This window comes from Aethalodelphis obliquidens, unplaced genomic scaffold, assembly GCF_003676395.1.
Source record: "Aethalodelphis obliquidens isolate GAN/ISIS:26980383/991018 unplaced genomic scaffold, ASM367639v1 scaffold38, whole genome shotgun sequence".
Taxonomy (NCBI): Eukaryota; Metazoa; Chordata; class Mammalia; order Artiodactyla; family Delphinidae; genus Aethalodelphis; species Aethalodelphis obliquidens.
In genome coordinates, this window is record NW_020837982.1 from 15,643,040 (window position 1) to 15,657,452 (window position 14,413).

Genomic DNA, 14,413 nt, shown 5'->3' on the forward strand with positions numbered 1-14,413 from the left:
TATGCTATTATGATCCCCGTCGCACAGCGACATAATCGAGGTTCGGGGGACTTAGGTCATTTGCTCAACACGTCAGGAGGCCAGAAGGTGGAGCCAGGAATACAGAGGTCACTCCGGAACCTGGAACCTTAAACTCTGCACGCACCTTCCTCGTCCCGAGATGCTCCTGACGACTCCTCGGCGTGGCTCAGGGGCCAGGAGCCCGCGTGCGTCGCTCCCCGCATCTGACAGCGAATATGGTAAAGCTGTAACCGATGAGGCTGGAAGCTGGGGGCACCGTCCCCAGAACCATTTCCTCCCGGCGCCTCGGCGGCCCAAAAGTATCCCGGAGATAACTGCAAGCGGCCCGCAAGCAGCCCGCGGCCGGCCCTGCCCAAGCGCCAGGCCCCTCGGGTCCGGCCAGGGATGCCGGCCTCGGGGCGGGAGGCGCAGGTCCGCCGTCGCGCGCGGCCTTTCCTCGGAAGCATCCGCCGCCCCGCGCTCCTCACGCCCCGCGAAGGTACCTCAGATCCCGTGTCCTCGTCCCAGCGCGCTCCAGCCGGGCGGCCTGTCAACGCCCCTCAGGCCACAGCCCTCCACTTCCGCGTCCCGCCCGCCGGAAGTGACGAACCGGAAGCTTCCGCTCCTCTCACGGGGGGCGGGGAAAAGAAGATGGCGGCGCCCAGCAGCCGGTGAGGAGAGAGGACGCGGGGACCACGGGAGGCCACCGGACTTGTGCGTGATGGCCGCATCCCCGCATACTCTTTCTTCGCGCGTCATGACAGGTACTGCGCCCGTTCTCGGGCACCACCTTGGGGGAATTTTCTTCTTTTTGCCACGTGTGACGCCGTGGTTCCGCCTACCTGCAACCTTGGGAGCCCTTGGCGAGGTCGGCGGGGCACCAGTGCGGGAAGTGACTTTTGGAGTAGCCTGACGTGAAGAGGCCACGGAGCTAGGGTCTAGTCTTGCACTGGGGCCCCGGTGGTCCGCACCGTCTCCATCTCCTTCTCCCCCTGGGCGCGATGTCTGGTGCTTCTTTCAGTTTTCAGAGACTGGAGACTGCGGGAGAGAGGACGGAGTAGAACCTGGGGGCTCCACGAGCCTCTGGGCTTATTAGAGTCTTAGGTCCTAGCCATTTGTAAGTTACTCGTACGTCCCGCTTGAAGGACCGGGCAAGTGCTTTTCTCCCCCACCCCCCAACCCGGAAGCCTTGTTCCAGGATAAAGCGTCCTGATGGCGATGATAAAGATGATGACCACCACGGACAGCGGGCCACAACCACCCCCTGACCCCCAGACTTTTGTCTTTCTCCATTAGCGTGGTCCCTGATATAATCCTTCCACGCCAAGGACCTGTCACAGCTGTATGTTGAAAGTGGGATGCACTTTCCTGCCCCTTGGCTCGGTTTCAGCTCAAATGTTACCTGTTCAGAGAGGCCTGACCACCCTATCTAAGGAGAGCCCCCCGCCCCTCTGTTCTTGCATCACCCTGTTTCTTTCATGATGGTTAGCACAGTCTGTAGTTATTTATTTATAACCGGTTTATTACGTGTTTCTCCTAACTAGAAGATTGAACCTTGTGCAGGCAGGGACGGTATCTCTCTGGTTCACCTCTGTGTCCCCAGTGCCCGACACAGTACCGGGGGTACACTGTTGGTGCTGAATAATTACATGTGAATGAATGAAATTTCTCCTGATGGAGTTATTAAACTGGAGGTTGGGAACTGTTTTGCCCCCCTCCCCCCCGTAGTTTAGGATGATAACTTATGGGTCACAAATGTGTTGCTGGTGGCCCATGTTGGAGATGGACTCCCTTTGGGCCTATTAAATGAGACAGTTCAACTATTAAATGAGACAGTTCAACTAGATGATCTCCAAGGTCTCTTCTGGTTCAAAAGGAGGGCAGGAGGGTGAGAAGTGGGAGTGTGTATAGATGAAACAAGATTGGCAGAGGTTTGGTAGTTGTTGAAGCTGGGGGATCAGTGATGGGGGCTCATTGTGTTCTGCTATTGCGTATGACTGGGATTTTCCATAATGATACATTTTATCTAAAGGGTCTGTAGTTCTTTTTGAATTTCTTTGTTGCCTTCTCCCATCCCCGACTGTGCATGTTTGATCCTGACCCTAGACACTCATTCTCAGAGAGCTCATCCTTTCTTAGTGCTTGAATTACTACCTCTGTAGGGAGGTTTTTCCAGTGTGCGTTCCTCAAGATTGGCTGCTTTTCTGCCTTTCAGTTCTGTATTTTCAGCTTCCTATAGGACAAGTCCACCTGACTACTTAGAATTCCCCAGTTCAGTAAGTGGACTGCATATGGTCCACATGGTTTGTTGCTGGACCCATCTTTCTGATGCAGGTATGGGGGGAATTAACAGACAGCTTAGCTTCCTGAAGCTATGAACATAATCGCCAAAAGATCTGCTAGTAAGTGGTCTGTGCAACCTGCTATGATCCACTTGGAAGATCCACTGGAAGAGCTTGATATGGAAGCAGCATGGGGGGAAGGTGGCAGAAGGGTAAATAGGGACTGTATCAGGTATCTAGGGGTCATGCCTGACTGTTCTTCTAAAGCTTCAAAGAATTTTATAGCCATTAAAAACTTTTCAGGACCTTTCAGCTTCTTATCTGTGCACTTCATTTTTTTAAAAAACTTAATTAATTAATTTATTTATTTTTGGCTGCATTGGGTCTTCGTTGCTGCGCGCGGGCTTTCTCTAGTTGTAGTGAGCGGGGGCTACTCTTCGTTGCAGTGTGCGGGCTTCTCATTGAGGTGGCTTCTCTTGTTGCGGAGCACAGGCTCTAAGGCGTGTGGGCTTCAGTAGCTGTGGCACACGGGCTCAGTAGTTGTGGCTCGCGGGCTCTAGAGAGCAGGCTCAGTAGTTGTGGCGCACGGGCAGAGTTGTTCCATGGCATGTGGGATCTTCCCGGACCCGGGCTCGAACCCGTGTGCCCTGCATTGGCAGGTGGATTCTTAGCCACTGCACCACCAGGGAAGTCATGTGTACTTCATTTTAAAAGCCCTACGATCATGACTCAGTGTTGATGATGCATAGTGGATAAGATCATATGTTTCCAGGTTTTTTTTTGTTCTTTTTTTTTTTTGCGGTACGCGGGCCTCTCACTGTTGTGGCCTCTCCCGTTGCGGAGCACAGGCTCCGGATGCGCAGGCTCAACGGCCATGACCCACGGGCCCAGCCGCTCTGTGGTACGTGGGATCCTCCCAGACCGGGGCACGAACCCGTGTCCCCTGCATCGGCAGGCGGACTCTCAACCACTGCGCCACCAGGGAAGCCCTGTTTCCAGATTTTTAATGCATCTATTATAAGCCATGTGTATCTTCAAACCTACATTTGTTTACATGGGACCAAAATGTCTTTAAATTTCTGGGCACTGACTCATAGAGATATGACGTGTTTTGACTAAATGAAGTGTTTTTTTCCATCATTTAAAAGTACAGTTTTCCTAGCTGTTTTTTCCCCCCCGTAAAATCTCGGTTTTAACCCACATAATCTTGAGAGATATTTTCCAAAGTGGTTCTTTTCCTCACAGGAACATGCATTTCTCATTGGACCAATGGAACTCAAAACTCGTTTTGAAATTAAGGCCCAGAACAATAAAACTTGATGTCTTCTCAACATAATCTTTTAATACTGAAAATTGTATTATCCCAAAGAACAATGTCAAGGCAAAAAAGGAAATACACGCAGCATCAAATAAATAGATAACAGACCCTTACTATCAGAGGACTGAATTCAAAGGAAATTTCAATCAGTGGCCTGATTTCAACACTACTGTTCCTTCCTGTACCTATATACAGACAACACATATTCTCATGTATGTGGAAAATAAGCGTTTCATACTTACCTGAGGGTTGAGAGTATGATTCCAGTGAAGAAGGGACTTATCTCCAGTCTAAGATAATTGCCATGTTTACTGAGGGGTGGTGATAGCTCTCCTTCCCACAGTCCAGGTGAGCGATGTGGGTGACCCAGTCATCAGACATCATCTCATTCTTATATGGAAGGCACTCTGCTAGCTGTTGTAACGGAGGTGAGGAAAGGAGAGTCCCTACCCCCGAGGAACTGAAAAACATGATGCAGAAACAAATGGAAATATTTGCATTAAGAAGTGCCACAAGTGACTTCCCTGGCGGTCCAGTGGTTGGGACTCCGCCTTCCAATGCAGGGGGTGCAGGTTCCAGCCCTGGTCGGGGAGCTAAGATCCCACATGCCTCTCGGCCGAAGAGCCAACACATAAAACGAGGCAATATTGTAAAAAATTCAATAACGACTTTAAAAGTGGTCCACATCACAAAAAATCTTTAAAAAGAAAGAAAGAAAGAAGTGCCACACAGAAACAGTGTGACGTGATAGGGCAGCTGAAGGAGACTTCGACAGTTTACAGGCAGCGGGTGGAGGCAGGACCGTGCCAGCGAGGAAGCAGCGTCAGCGCAGAGGCACGAGCTGGAATGGTGGCGCGTGCAGTGCAGAGCCCGAGACAGCGAGTCATAGGTACAGGTTTGGGCAGGTGATGTGTATTTCGGGCTTCAGAAGAAAACCGTTGGCTCTATGGGACTTGGGTTGGAGAGGAAAGAGAGTTAACCGAAGTCAGGGCGAGTGGCTTGAATCCCACGCCTGTACCGTAGTCCAAGTGTGGGATGACAGGGGTCTGTATCTCTCAGCGGCAGGGAAAGAAGTGGACAGATTTGACCAGTGTTTCCGAGTTGACTGGAGTTGATGATTATTAGGTGATGAAGGAAGAGTTCAAGGTGGTCCTAGAATCTCAAGTAGGCGATGGTTCTATCAGCAGTAGGGAACAGAGTAAAGATAAGGGTGAGAGTAACATTCTCAGAGACGTACTAGAACCCATCCACGTGGAGATACTCAGCAGATGGAAGGAGGCGTAGTGACTCTAGAAATGGGTTGAAGATGAACAATTACCCTGGAATTACGTTTGTTCAGAGACAGTATGTAGTGCTCAGAACAGCAACGACACAGCTGCCTTCACGTGGCTGACACAGCAAGAGGAGCCACCGCAGGAACCCGAGAACTGATAAGTTGCGGGCGGTGGAGAACCACGGGTCCTTAGGGTCATGGAAGCCATGGAAGGAGAGACTTAAAAGAAAGGTGGAGAGGGGGTCTGTGCTGTGGTCCTGTTGAAGGCTTGCCCAGGATGAGGCCTTACATGGAAGCATTGGATTTGTTGATGTTTGAGAGAAGGTTTAGAGAGAAATGATTAAAAGCCAAATTCAGATACAACAAAAATAGCTTCTTCCTAACTAGGTTCATAGACTCATACTTTATTGAGAGCTATTTCCTCTCCCTTTTCCTTGGCTTACCTGACATGGCCAAAATATTAATCTGAAACATATCTTCCAGTTTACTGTTATTTATTGAGAAAAATTCTGCTTCTTATTTTATACTTTTTAAAAAGTGACTGAACTGATTGTTTTATATTTTATTCTTTTTTAAAAATTAAAAAAAAATTTAATTAATTTATTTTTGGCTGCATTGGGTCTTTGTTGCTGTGCGCGGGCTTTCTCCAGTTGTGGCGAGCGGGGGCTACTCTTTGTTGCGGTGCGCGGGCTTCTCATTGCGGTGGCTTCTCTTGTTGCAGAGCACAGGCTCTAGGCGCCTGGGCTTCAGGAGTTGTGGCTCGTGAGCTCAGGAGTTGTGGCTCGCAGGCCCTGGAGCGCTGGCTCAGTAGTTGTGGCACATGGGCTTAGTTGCTCCGCCGCATGTGGGATCTTCCCGAACCAGGGATTGAACCCGTGTCCCCTGCATTGGCAGGTGGATTCTTAACCACTGCACCACCAGGGAAGCCTTATATTTTATTCTTAAAAAGATCTATGGTTTGGTCATTTCAGCATTTGATGTAATAAAAGCCTAATGATCCTGAGATGAAAGTGTTCCCTAGCCCTGCTGGAGAATTACACTCACTTAAACGGTGAGCAGGGCTGATCAATACCGTTCATTCACAGGTCTGGATCAGGTCATTTCAAAGTTCTGACCCATCACTCATGTGTTGCTTACCGTGGTGTGGGCTCTGCTTCTGGGTAGGTCCAGTCATCACTTGGTGAGAAGTATTAACGATTTTAACATTTTTCCCCCTTCCTCTCTATTACAGGCTGGGTAGGAGGATGTGTCTGGTATCTAGAAAGGAGAGCCTTGCAGGAGTCACCTCGTAGGTTCCTGCATCTTCTCAGGAACGTCAATCAACAGTGGGTTACATTTCAGCACTTTAACTTCCTCAGGCACATGGTACGTTGAGAAGACCATCCTCACTTTGTGCTCCCTGCCTTTACTTTCCCTGTATGAGGGGACTGTAAGAAGAGTTTTAAGAAGTACTCTTTGAAAAGGACTTTTATTTCATGTGGTCTGAAGTTTATCCACAACTTTAATCCCTTGTTCTGTTTATACTTAACTGAAACCAGAATAATTCTGGTGTCTGAGTTTTAAAGTATGATCTTGAACTTATTGATTAAGTTTGGGAAAAGATTGAAAACTGCTGGCATGTTTTGACTAGGCCACAATTAGGAAAAGCTGAACTGTTATGATGCAACTTTTTAAATTCTTTAAAGTTCTGTGAATACATCAGTAATACAGAAATAATTGCTTTAACCGTGTGACCTTCCTGTTTTCTAACATCAGCAGTGTATTCAAAAGTCTTTTAAACACATGCCCTTCTGAGCAGATTCAAACAAATTGAGTTTGTGATTTGCTGGGCATTTTACAGTGGGCGTTGGTAATATAGCTCAGTAGACTTTTGTCCAGGTCGACTTCGTGGTATCAGCAGTGTGGTAACTTACATTTGCCACTTTCTCAAATGGCAAAGAATCATAGGATGAAGAAACGACAGCTAAAAACTCATGATTTCAGTGCAAGCAGGAAAGAATAGCAAATTCATACTCTGAAGTCCTATTTGACATTTCTCTCACCTTTTTTTTTTAATTTAAAATGCCCACTTTAACTTTTAAAATCTTAATGAAGCACATTGTTTTGATGAGGGATTTTAATTTCCAGAAATGTTCAGACTTTTAAAGTTGGGGATCGAGGATAATGGATGTTTAGAAGAGAAACTCAAATATGTTTAATGCCTTTTTTATGTAAACAGAGCTCTGAATTCATTCATGAGTTTGTAACTCCTTTCTAAGATGAGTATATGTAATTTCAAGTCTTTGTGATGTAATGAAAAATTGCTTAACTAGTTATCAGGATAGGTTGCTCCAAGTCCCAGGAGCATCTATAAGTAACTAGTTGTTGATTCTTTTCTCTGTCAGTTTATTTCCGAGCCTTGGTTTCCTCATCTGAAAATTAAAGCGAGAGATACTAATAATGATCCATCTTTTTTAACAACTTTTGAGAACATTGGATGAGATACATATTCGATAAACTCTAAAGATATATGTTATATAAAACTGTAAAGTGCCTCAAGGATATTAGTCATAGTTACTCCTTTTGCTAGTAAGTAATAGAGATGATCTGACTCTAAAATCCAATTCTTTCCCCACACCCACTGCCCTAAGGTCACTGAGCCCTGGGTTGTGTCCCCCACTGAGTACGTCTGCACGCACTGTTCACCTGGGAACATGGAAAGTCTACAGGTTGCCTTGGCTCTTGATTATAGAAAACTTTTTCATTGTATTTGGAATATGCAACCTCCAGTTTCTGGTACTACATGGAGGGAAATTCTGGGGGAGATGAATATGAAATAAATTTATCTTTCTTTCAAGGAACTTAAATTCCTAGGATTTTCTAAGCCGTAGAATTTGAAAAACCAGTTAATTGTATTCTCCATATTTCTTAGTAGAATGATTCCCATGTAACACTCTAACACAAGTTACTTCAGTGAGTATTTTTAAAGGTATAGGAAAATCTTTTAGGTATTTTACAAGTTGGACTGATGGAAGGTGCTACTGAATAAACATTTAAGAGCATTTTGGGCCTTGGTTTCCTAGTAACGTGTACCTTTTTTATTCAGTATGTCACACAACTGAACAGAAGCTTCAACCAGCAAATGAAACCAAAGCCGGAACCAGTGGCATCTCCTTTCCTTGAAAAAGCATCTTTGGATGAGGCCAAAGCCGAAATATACGAGATGAGACCTCTTTCACCCCCAAGCCTGTCTCTGTCCAGAAAGCCAAATGAAAAAGAATCAATAGAACTCGAACCCACCCCAGTAATTGAAGGCTCTATAGCTGTGGGAACAGAGACAAAAGAAGAAAAGCAGTGGAAAGAGATGAAGCTGCGTGTGGATGATTTGCCAGGAATTTTGGCTCGGCTGTCCAAAATCAAACTCACAGGTACTTTGTTTTTCCAGTCTAGTCAGATTCTTACTTGAGAGTGGTTTGGTTTTTTTTTTTTGTTTGTTTTTTGGTTAAACAAAATGCTAATTTTGTTATTGCCCCAAAAGGAATGATTTTGAAACTACGGGTCCCCTCTTAGTACTTTTCCTCTCTTCAACTTAATTGGGATTTGAAATCAAATTTTTGGAATTCTGTTTACGCAGAATAGTAAATAGTATTACCCTAAACATATTGTACTAAAAATGGTCTCTCTTTTATTTGCAGTTAACACAGAATATTTATCCTGCTTATTTCCTTGTCTTTTGTGTGTTCACACCTACTACCCTGTGACGATGCAGTAAGATAATGTGTTCCGTTTCAGTTCTGGAAACAAGAAGGACTGCACTGCTGGGCTTGATGGGCAGTGAACACACGGGCCCTGGGACTCCCAGCTCACTGTTGTGCTTTGCTTCTTGTAGGGCCTCTGGGATTGTCCCACATGTGTGGGAATGTAGATTGTTTCTCTGCGAAGAAAGCTGGTGACTACACTGTTGAGCAAAGCCTGTCTGATTTTGTAAATAAAGTTTTATTGGAACACAGCCATAGCTGTTGGTTCTGTGCTGGTGTCATGCTACCTCAGCAGAATTGAGTCATTGCCACAGAAAACTTATGTCCTGGAAAGCCTGGAATATTTCCTGTCTGGCCCTTTAGAGAAAAAGTTTGCTGACCCCAGCTATAGAGCATGGACTAGTGAGAGGCAAGGATGATGGGAAGCAAATCAGTGGTGGTCAACTGAGAAATGACTTGGGGCTGAGTTAAGGAGAAAAGGGGGGAGAGAGAGAGAGAGAGAAATATTAAGGAAGTGGAATGAACAGAACCTCAGGTAGACGTGGTGGAGTGCTGGGGGCCATAAGATAGAAGGTTTAGGACACAGACTTGCAAGGAGTCTTAACTGCTGTTAGGGGAAGCAAGCCTTCCCTGGTCCTGGGCACTGTGCTCCTTGCTATCCTCCACGCGGCCCAGTTCTGAGAGAGAACGTAGAGTAGTGACCTCTGAGCTGGAGTCCCTGCCCTCAAATCCTCTCTCTCACTGGTTGAGTAACCTTGAGCAAGTTCCATACATCTCCGTGCCTCAGTTTACCCATCTGTAAAGTAGGGATAATAATGATACCTACTTCCTAGGTCAATACTGAGTTTTAAATGGGGTGACATCTGCAAATTGTGTAGAAGAGACCATGTTAAGACCTATACACTTGTTTCTTAAATAAATAAAATAACTTCGTCACCTGGGTGCCCCTGCAGGCACTTGAGTTTGCTGCCCCTGCTCTAGGACAACTTGGGGCCTTCTGCTGTGGAAGACTGGATGAATGGTTGTGTTGAGATTTAAGAATGTGAACAATGAAGGGAGAACCAGGTTTGGGGGGAGAACAGTTTTGGACACACAGAATTCGAGTTGCTGCTGGCATATCCAGGTGGAGAGGTCCAGTGGGCACTGGCTGTGAAGGACAGGAGCTCAGCTAGACCACTGGGCCAGAAGAGCAAGCGGTCTTCAGTGTAGGGTTGACTGTGAAGCCGTGGTGGTGAGCAGGGTTGCCAGGGGTCAAGTGTAGAGTGACCAGAGCAGAAGGCCAAGGACAGGACTTTGGGGCATGTCCCCTTTTAAGGATTGCGCAGAGTGTATAATGGAGTCTGCAAGGAAATAAATGGTCAGAGGAAGGGAAAGAGGAAGTGGCTTTGCCACGGAAGCCAAAAGAAAGCCAGTCCATAAAGGAAGTGATCAACACTTAAATGGTAGAGGTCTCCTAAGATGCCTGGCTGTGAAGTTATTTTATTTGGCAGTTAGGAAGTCAGTGATGACAGCCTGCAAAGTCAGGAACTAATTATCAATGTTTCTTGTTAGAGTCTCAAACGAGGTACTTTAAATTATTAATTTAAAATAACGTCTTCAAGTTTGTTTCATAATGCTTATTTCTTTAGGGACAGATAGGAAAGGATGATAACTGGTTTAGGATCATTTGGGGGGGGGCTGGGGGCACATTTTCCTTCCCTTCATACCAGATGTTGTATTGGTTTTCCTTTTCTGTACCTTATAGTGCTGTATATCTGAATAGGCATTCCAGATGCAGGGTTTGATATTTAAAACATGGTGTCTGAAATCTAAAGCAATGACTACATCCCTTCTTTAATGGTACATGTTGTGCTCTATTTATGTTGCTTGTCGACTTACCAGTCCCCAGGTGTCAGTTGCTAAGGAGCATACGTGGCACGTGTGTTCAAACGGGGCTTCTGCTGTCCCCTGAGATCAACTCCCAGAGGCCTGGGACCCAAAGCTCTGCATTTTGGCACGCATGCAGATGATGTGCTGCCGGTGGTCCTGGACCACCCTTCGAGAAAGTGAAGGAAGGGTTGCACAGGCAGAGGGCCAGGCCCAGCCCCAGTGGCCTGGAGGATGTGGGAGAGCTCGCGCCTTACTTCCCGTGAGCCAGAGCAGCCCTTGCCACCACTGGCACGGGAGCAGCCAGCTGGGGGCTCTGGACCACACAGGAGAGATGTGCACAGGCGAGGTACACATCTCGGAGGGGGCAGAGAGCAGCAGCCTCCCCTCCAGCCACAGATGGAAAAGCCCTGGGCAGTAAATTTGTCCTGGGAGCATTTTATATATTCCATGCCCCAGGCTTCTGGACGAGCTAATTGAATTAAAGTCATTTCCTTCTGCTTATTCCATTTAAAGAGGCAGCACCCTTTGGGTGACCCCGACCCTCTTATTTGACCTCTTACCTCCCTGTTTATTTTATTACTTGAATTCACACGTCTTGGAGTCAGCAGGATTTTTTTTTTTTTTTTAAAGAAAATCCCTGGTATCTATAAATTGATTTCTTTTGGACTCTTAATATCTTGGGCAATTCGTTTATGGCTGATGATAGCCGAGACAGAAATACCTGGGAGTCAGTGATCACTTTTAGAGAACTAGTCTTCCTTTCTTTGCCTCCTTCTGTTTATAGCTGAAATACGCCGAGGATAACTAACTGTAGACTTAAGTGAAGAGCCACACAGTGACATCTTTGCATTTCCTTTGTAGGATAAGAGGGTGGCAGTGGGATGATGCTTTGGCATTTATGCCAGGATCTGGGCCAAAGTTTGCAGGAGATAATGCCATTTAAAGATATTTTTTTTCTGTGAAAGGAAGTAAGACTGAGTTTATAAAGAAGTAATAATATGTCTCCCTTGAGTTTCTCTTGCCAGCTGAGCTATTTACAATATGTTTTTGGAGTTTGTTGCAAGGACCACACTGGGGTGAAGAAATTTTATTGGGATTAGGATCATAAGAAGCTTTGGTGACTCAGCTGAGTTTATACTTAATATGTGTCAATAAAAAGCAGAAATTTTTTCCTGAATAATGTCTGTGCTGAAAAGCTACAACACATTTTCTGAGACCAGAATACTAAAATAGATTGTTTATTGGAACCAATAGATTAGGCTGTCCATGGAACTGATATAAACTACAGTCTGTCAGTGTATAGATTTTTTTCCCCCTAGAACCTAGAATGCTGCTTTTTATTAAAAGGAAAAAAAAAAAAACCAAGAATAGAGGATACAATTTTATTTTAGATTGCTTGTAGTTTTTAAAAGTCAACGTACTGTAATCATCAGCTCTCAGATACCGCGTAAAGGATTTTTCTCATTTTCATAAAAATATTGAGTAGAATTTTAATTTTTAAAATTTTAATATATATTTTGAAATAAATACCTTAATATTTATATACTTGTTAAATGTTAAAGCAGTATTTTTATTAGTAAGTGTTTACTTTTAGAACAAATAGATAAGCAAAAGTAAGACGAATGGAATCTCCTTATAAGTCTACCCTCTCAAAATAATAACCATTTTGATGATTTTGGTGTATTCTAGAATGTTTTTCTATACATGCCATTCAGATATTTTTGCTTTTTAAACAAAAGTAAGATCATAATGTAAATGCTTTCTGTACTTTTTTAAAAATTCTGATTCTGTGCATATCTTTTTGGGTCCCTGTGCTCACCCTGTTTTTGATGACCTTCTCTTTTAATAAGTAGTGTTGTCTGAAGACACAAAAGCACATGATAACCTACCACCCAGTTTGACGTGGTGTTGTTGGACTTCTCTTGCATTTTAAGCTTGAGGATAGAGGCTCTCAGTTTCCATTACTGGTAAAACATTCCTGTGGCCCAAAGGAGACACAGAGGCAACCAGCAAGGGAACTTTTTCTCTGAAAAGGTTTTTCCAATGTGTTTTTGAAACCACAGAGCCAGCATCCTACTTTTTCCCAAGTCTGGTTTCTCGTGCCATCCGCTTCCATGCTCAGCACACAGTGTGTCTGTGCCCAGCTTTTGCCCCAGTGCCCCCGCCTGCTGGGCATACCCGCTGTGCAGGAGCAGTGTTGGTGTGGGGCTTGCTCTTTGGGTTAAGGTCCTCAGATTCATCTCTGCCTTGGCTCTGTGAGAAGTACGTCTGGGCCAGGCCTTGCTTTCTCTCTGGTGTGACTGCTCTTCTCTCCCTCCAGCTGTGATGCAGTCCTGCTGTTGCATGAAGTGGGTCCATGTCGCCGTGGTCCACCCTGGCCTCTGCTTCTGGCCCCTCACCCTCCACACCAGCCAGGAAGACAGGGTCCCGTCAGATAGCCTTTATTTCCCATATTTATCCATTTTCTTCCCACTTGGTATTAAGGTAGTCTAATTTTCTACTATTCAAATAGTGAAAGTAATAAGTCAGCTCTCAGCAACTGTCTTCAATTTCAACTCATCTGCACTGTATTTAACAAACATTTCTTGAGGGTTTTAGTATCATCTCTTTACTTAATTTATTGCTGATGTAGGTTTTTCTCCAATTTTCATTTTTATTCCATCATTTCATTTGGTTTCTGGTAGGAGTGGGCCACGTAGATGCCTCAGCCAGTGTTCTAAGTTAGATGAAAAATGCATTTATCTCGGCTATTCTGTTTTCTATTGATATAATTGTTTTAAATTCAGTTTGATGTTATTTGGATTGATTGTAAGTGTAAGAGGTGTGGTAGATGCTCGAAGAATGTAGAGATAAATTTCACGTGGATGATAATCATTCTCAAAAAAACATTGACGACTTTAAAGAAGAGAAGGAGGAAAAGCTATGAGTTGAGAATGGGCTCAGCTCCATGTAACTGAAAACTTGAAGAACAGTGACTTAAGCAAATAAAGGGTTTATTACTCTTTTGTAATAAACCTCAAGAGAGGTTTATTACTCTCTTGAGTCTGAAATTAGGAGCCCAGAGCTAGTGCTCAAGGATGTTGTCTACATAGCTGGCTGCTGTTTTTTGCTCTGTTGTCATTAGCCTGTGGCTTTTGTCCTCAAGACCACAAGATAGCTGCCACTCCCCCATCATCATGTTATGTTCCAGGCAAAAAGAATGAAGAAAGGGGATGGTGTAGAAAAGCAGAAGCCTCCTTATGAGACTTGGCCTTTTTAGGGATTTCCCTGGTGGTCCAGTGGTTAGGATCCTACACTTTCACTGCCGAGGATGTGGGTTCGATTCCTGCTTAGGGAACTAAGAGCCCTCAAGCCGTGCTGCCTTTTTACTTGGGAAGGGAAGCTTTTGATAGGAATGTCTCCTTATATCTCATTGGCCAGGACTGTACAGCATGGCTTTACAGCTAAAAGGGAGGTTGTAAAAAATTCTTACCTCTATCATTTAAAAAGCCAAAGCATTTGAAGTCTAGCCTAGTCAACTCTGTCGGTATCCAGCTTCTCTGTATTCTCACAGCACCCCCCGGGCTGTCTCATTATGCAGTGTATCCCCTCCCAGGAAGAGGATGCAGGGCTGCCCACCTCTTCACCCCCAGTTTTCCAAAGAAAATAGAACAGCACCCCTAGGGCTGCTCTGGGACTACACCACACGTGCACTTCACATGTAACGTGTTTAAATGAAGACTGCTTTGCCACCTCAACATGCACTTTCCCAGTGGTGGCTGTGGACGTGTAGCCATCTGTCGGCAGTCTTTCCCTGTCGTCTTGATAATCAGATACACATTTGAGAATCCTAGTTTGTGCTGGGGAGTTGTCAACCCTGGACTGTACAGTGAGGAAGGCCACCCAGCCCAAGACTACCTTGACAAGTGTAGGTTTTAGGTTGACAGTGAAACTT

General features: G+C 45.1%; 1 protein-coding gene across 2 annotated transcripts in view; it reads left to right on the forward strand.

The window, feature by feature from the left end:
- The first annotated feature begins 630 nt into the window (after positions 1-630).
- COX10 (cytochrome c oxidase assembly factor heme A:farnesyltransferase COX10) overlaps positions 631-14,413 on the forward strand; it is a 110,584-nt gene continuing 96,801 nt past the window's right edge. Inside the window, exons 1-3 of one of the 2 annotated variants that reach the window (XM_027131094.1) lie at positions 631-764; positions 6,105-6,238; positions 7,959-8,280. In XM_027131094.1, coding sequence (XP_026986895.1) covers positions 722-764; positions 6,105-6,238; positions 7,959-8,280 — 499 coding nt within the window. In that variant the 5' untranslated portion in view covers positions 631-721. The remainder of the gene's footprint in view (positions 765-6,104; positions 6,239-7,958; positions 8,281-14,413) is intronic. The other variant, XM_027131093.1, reaches the window with a different exon arrangement.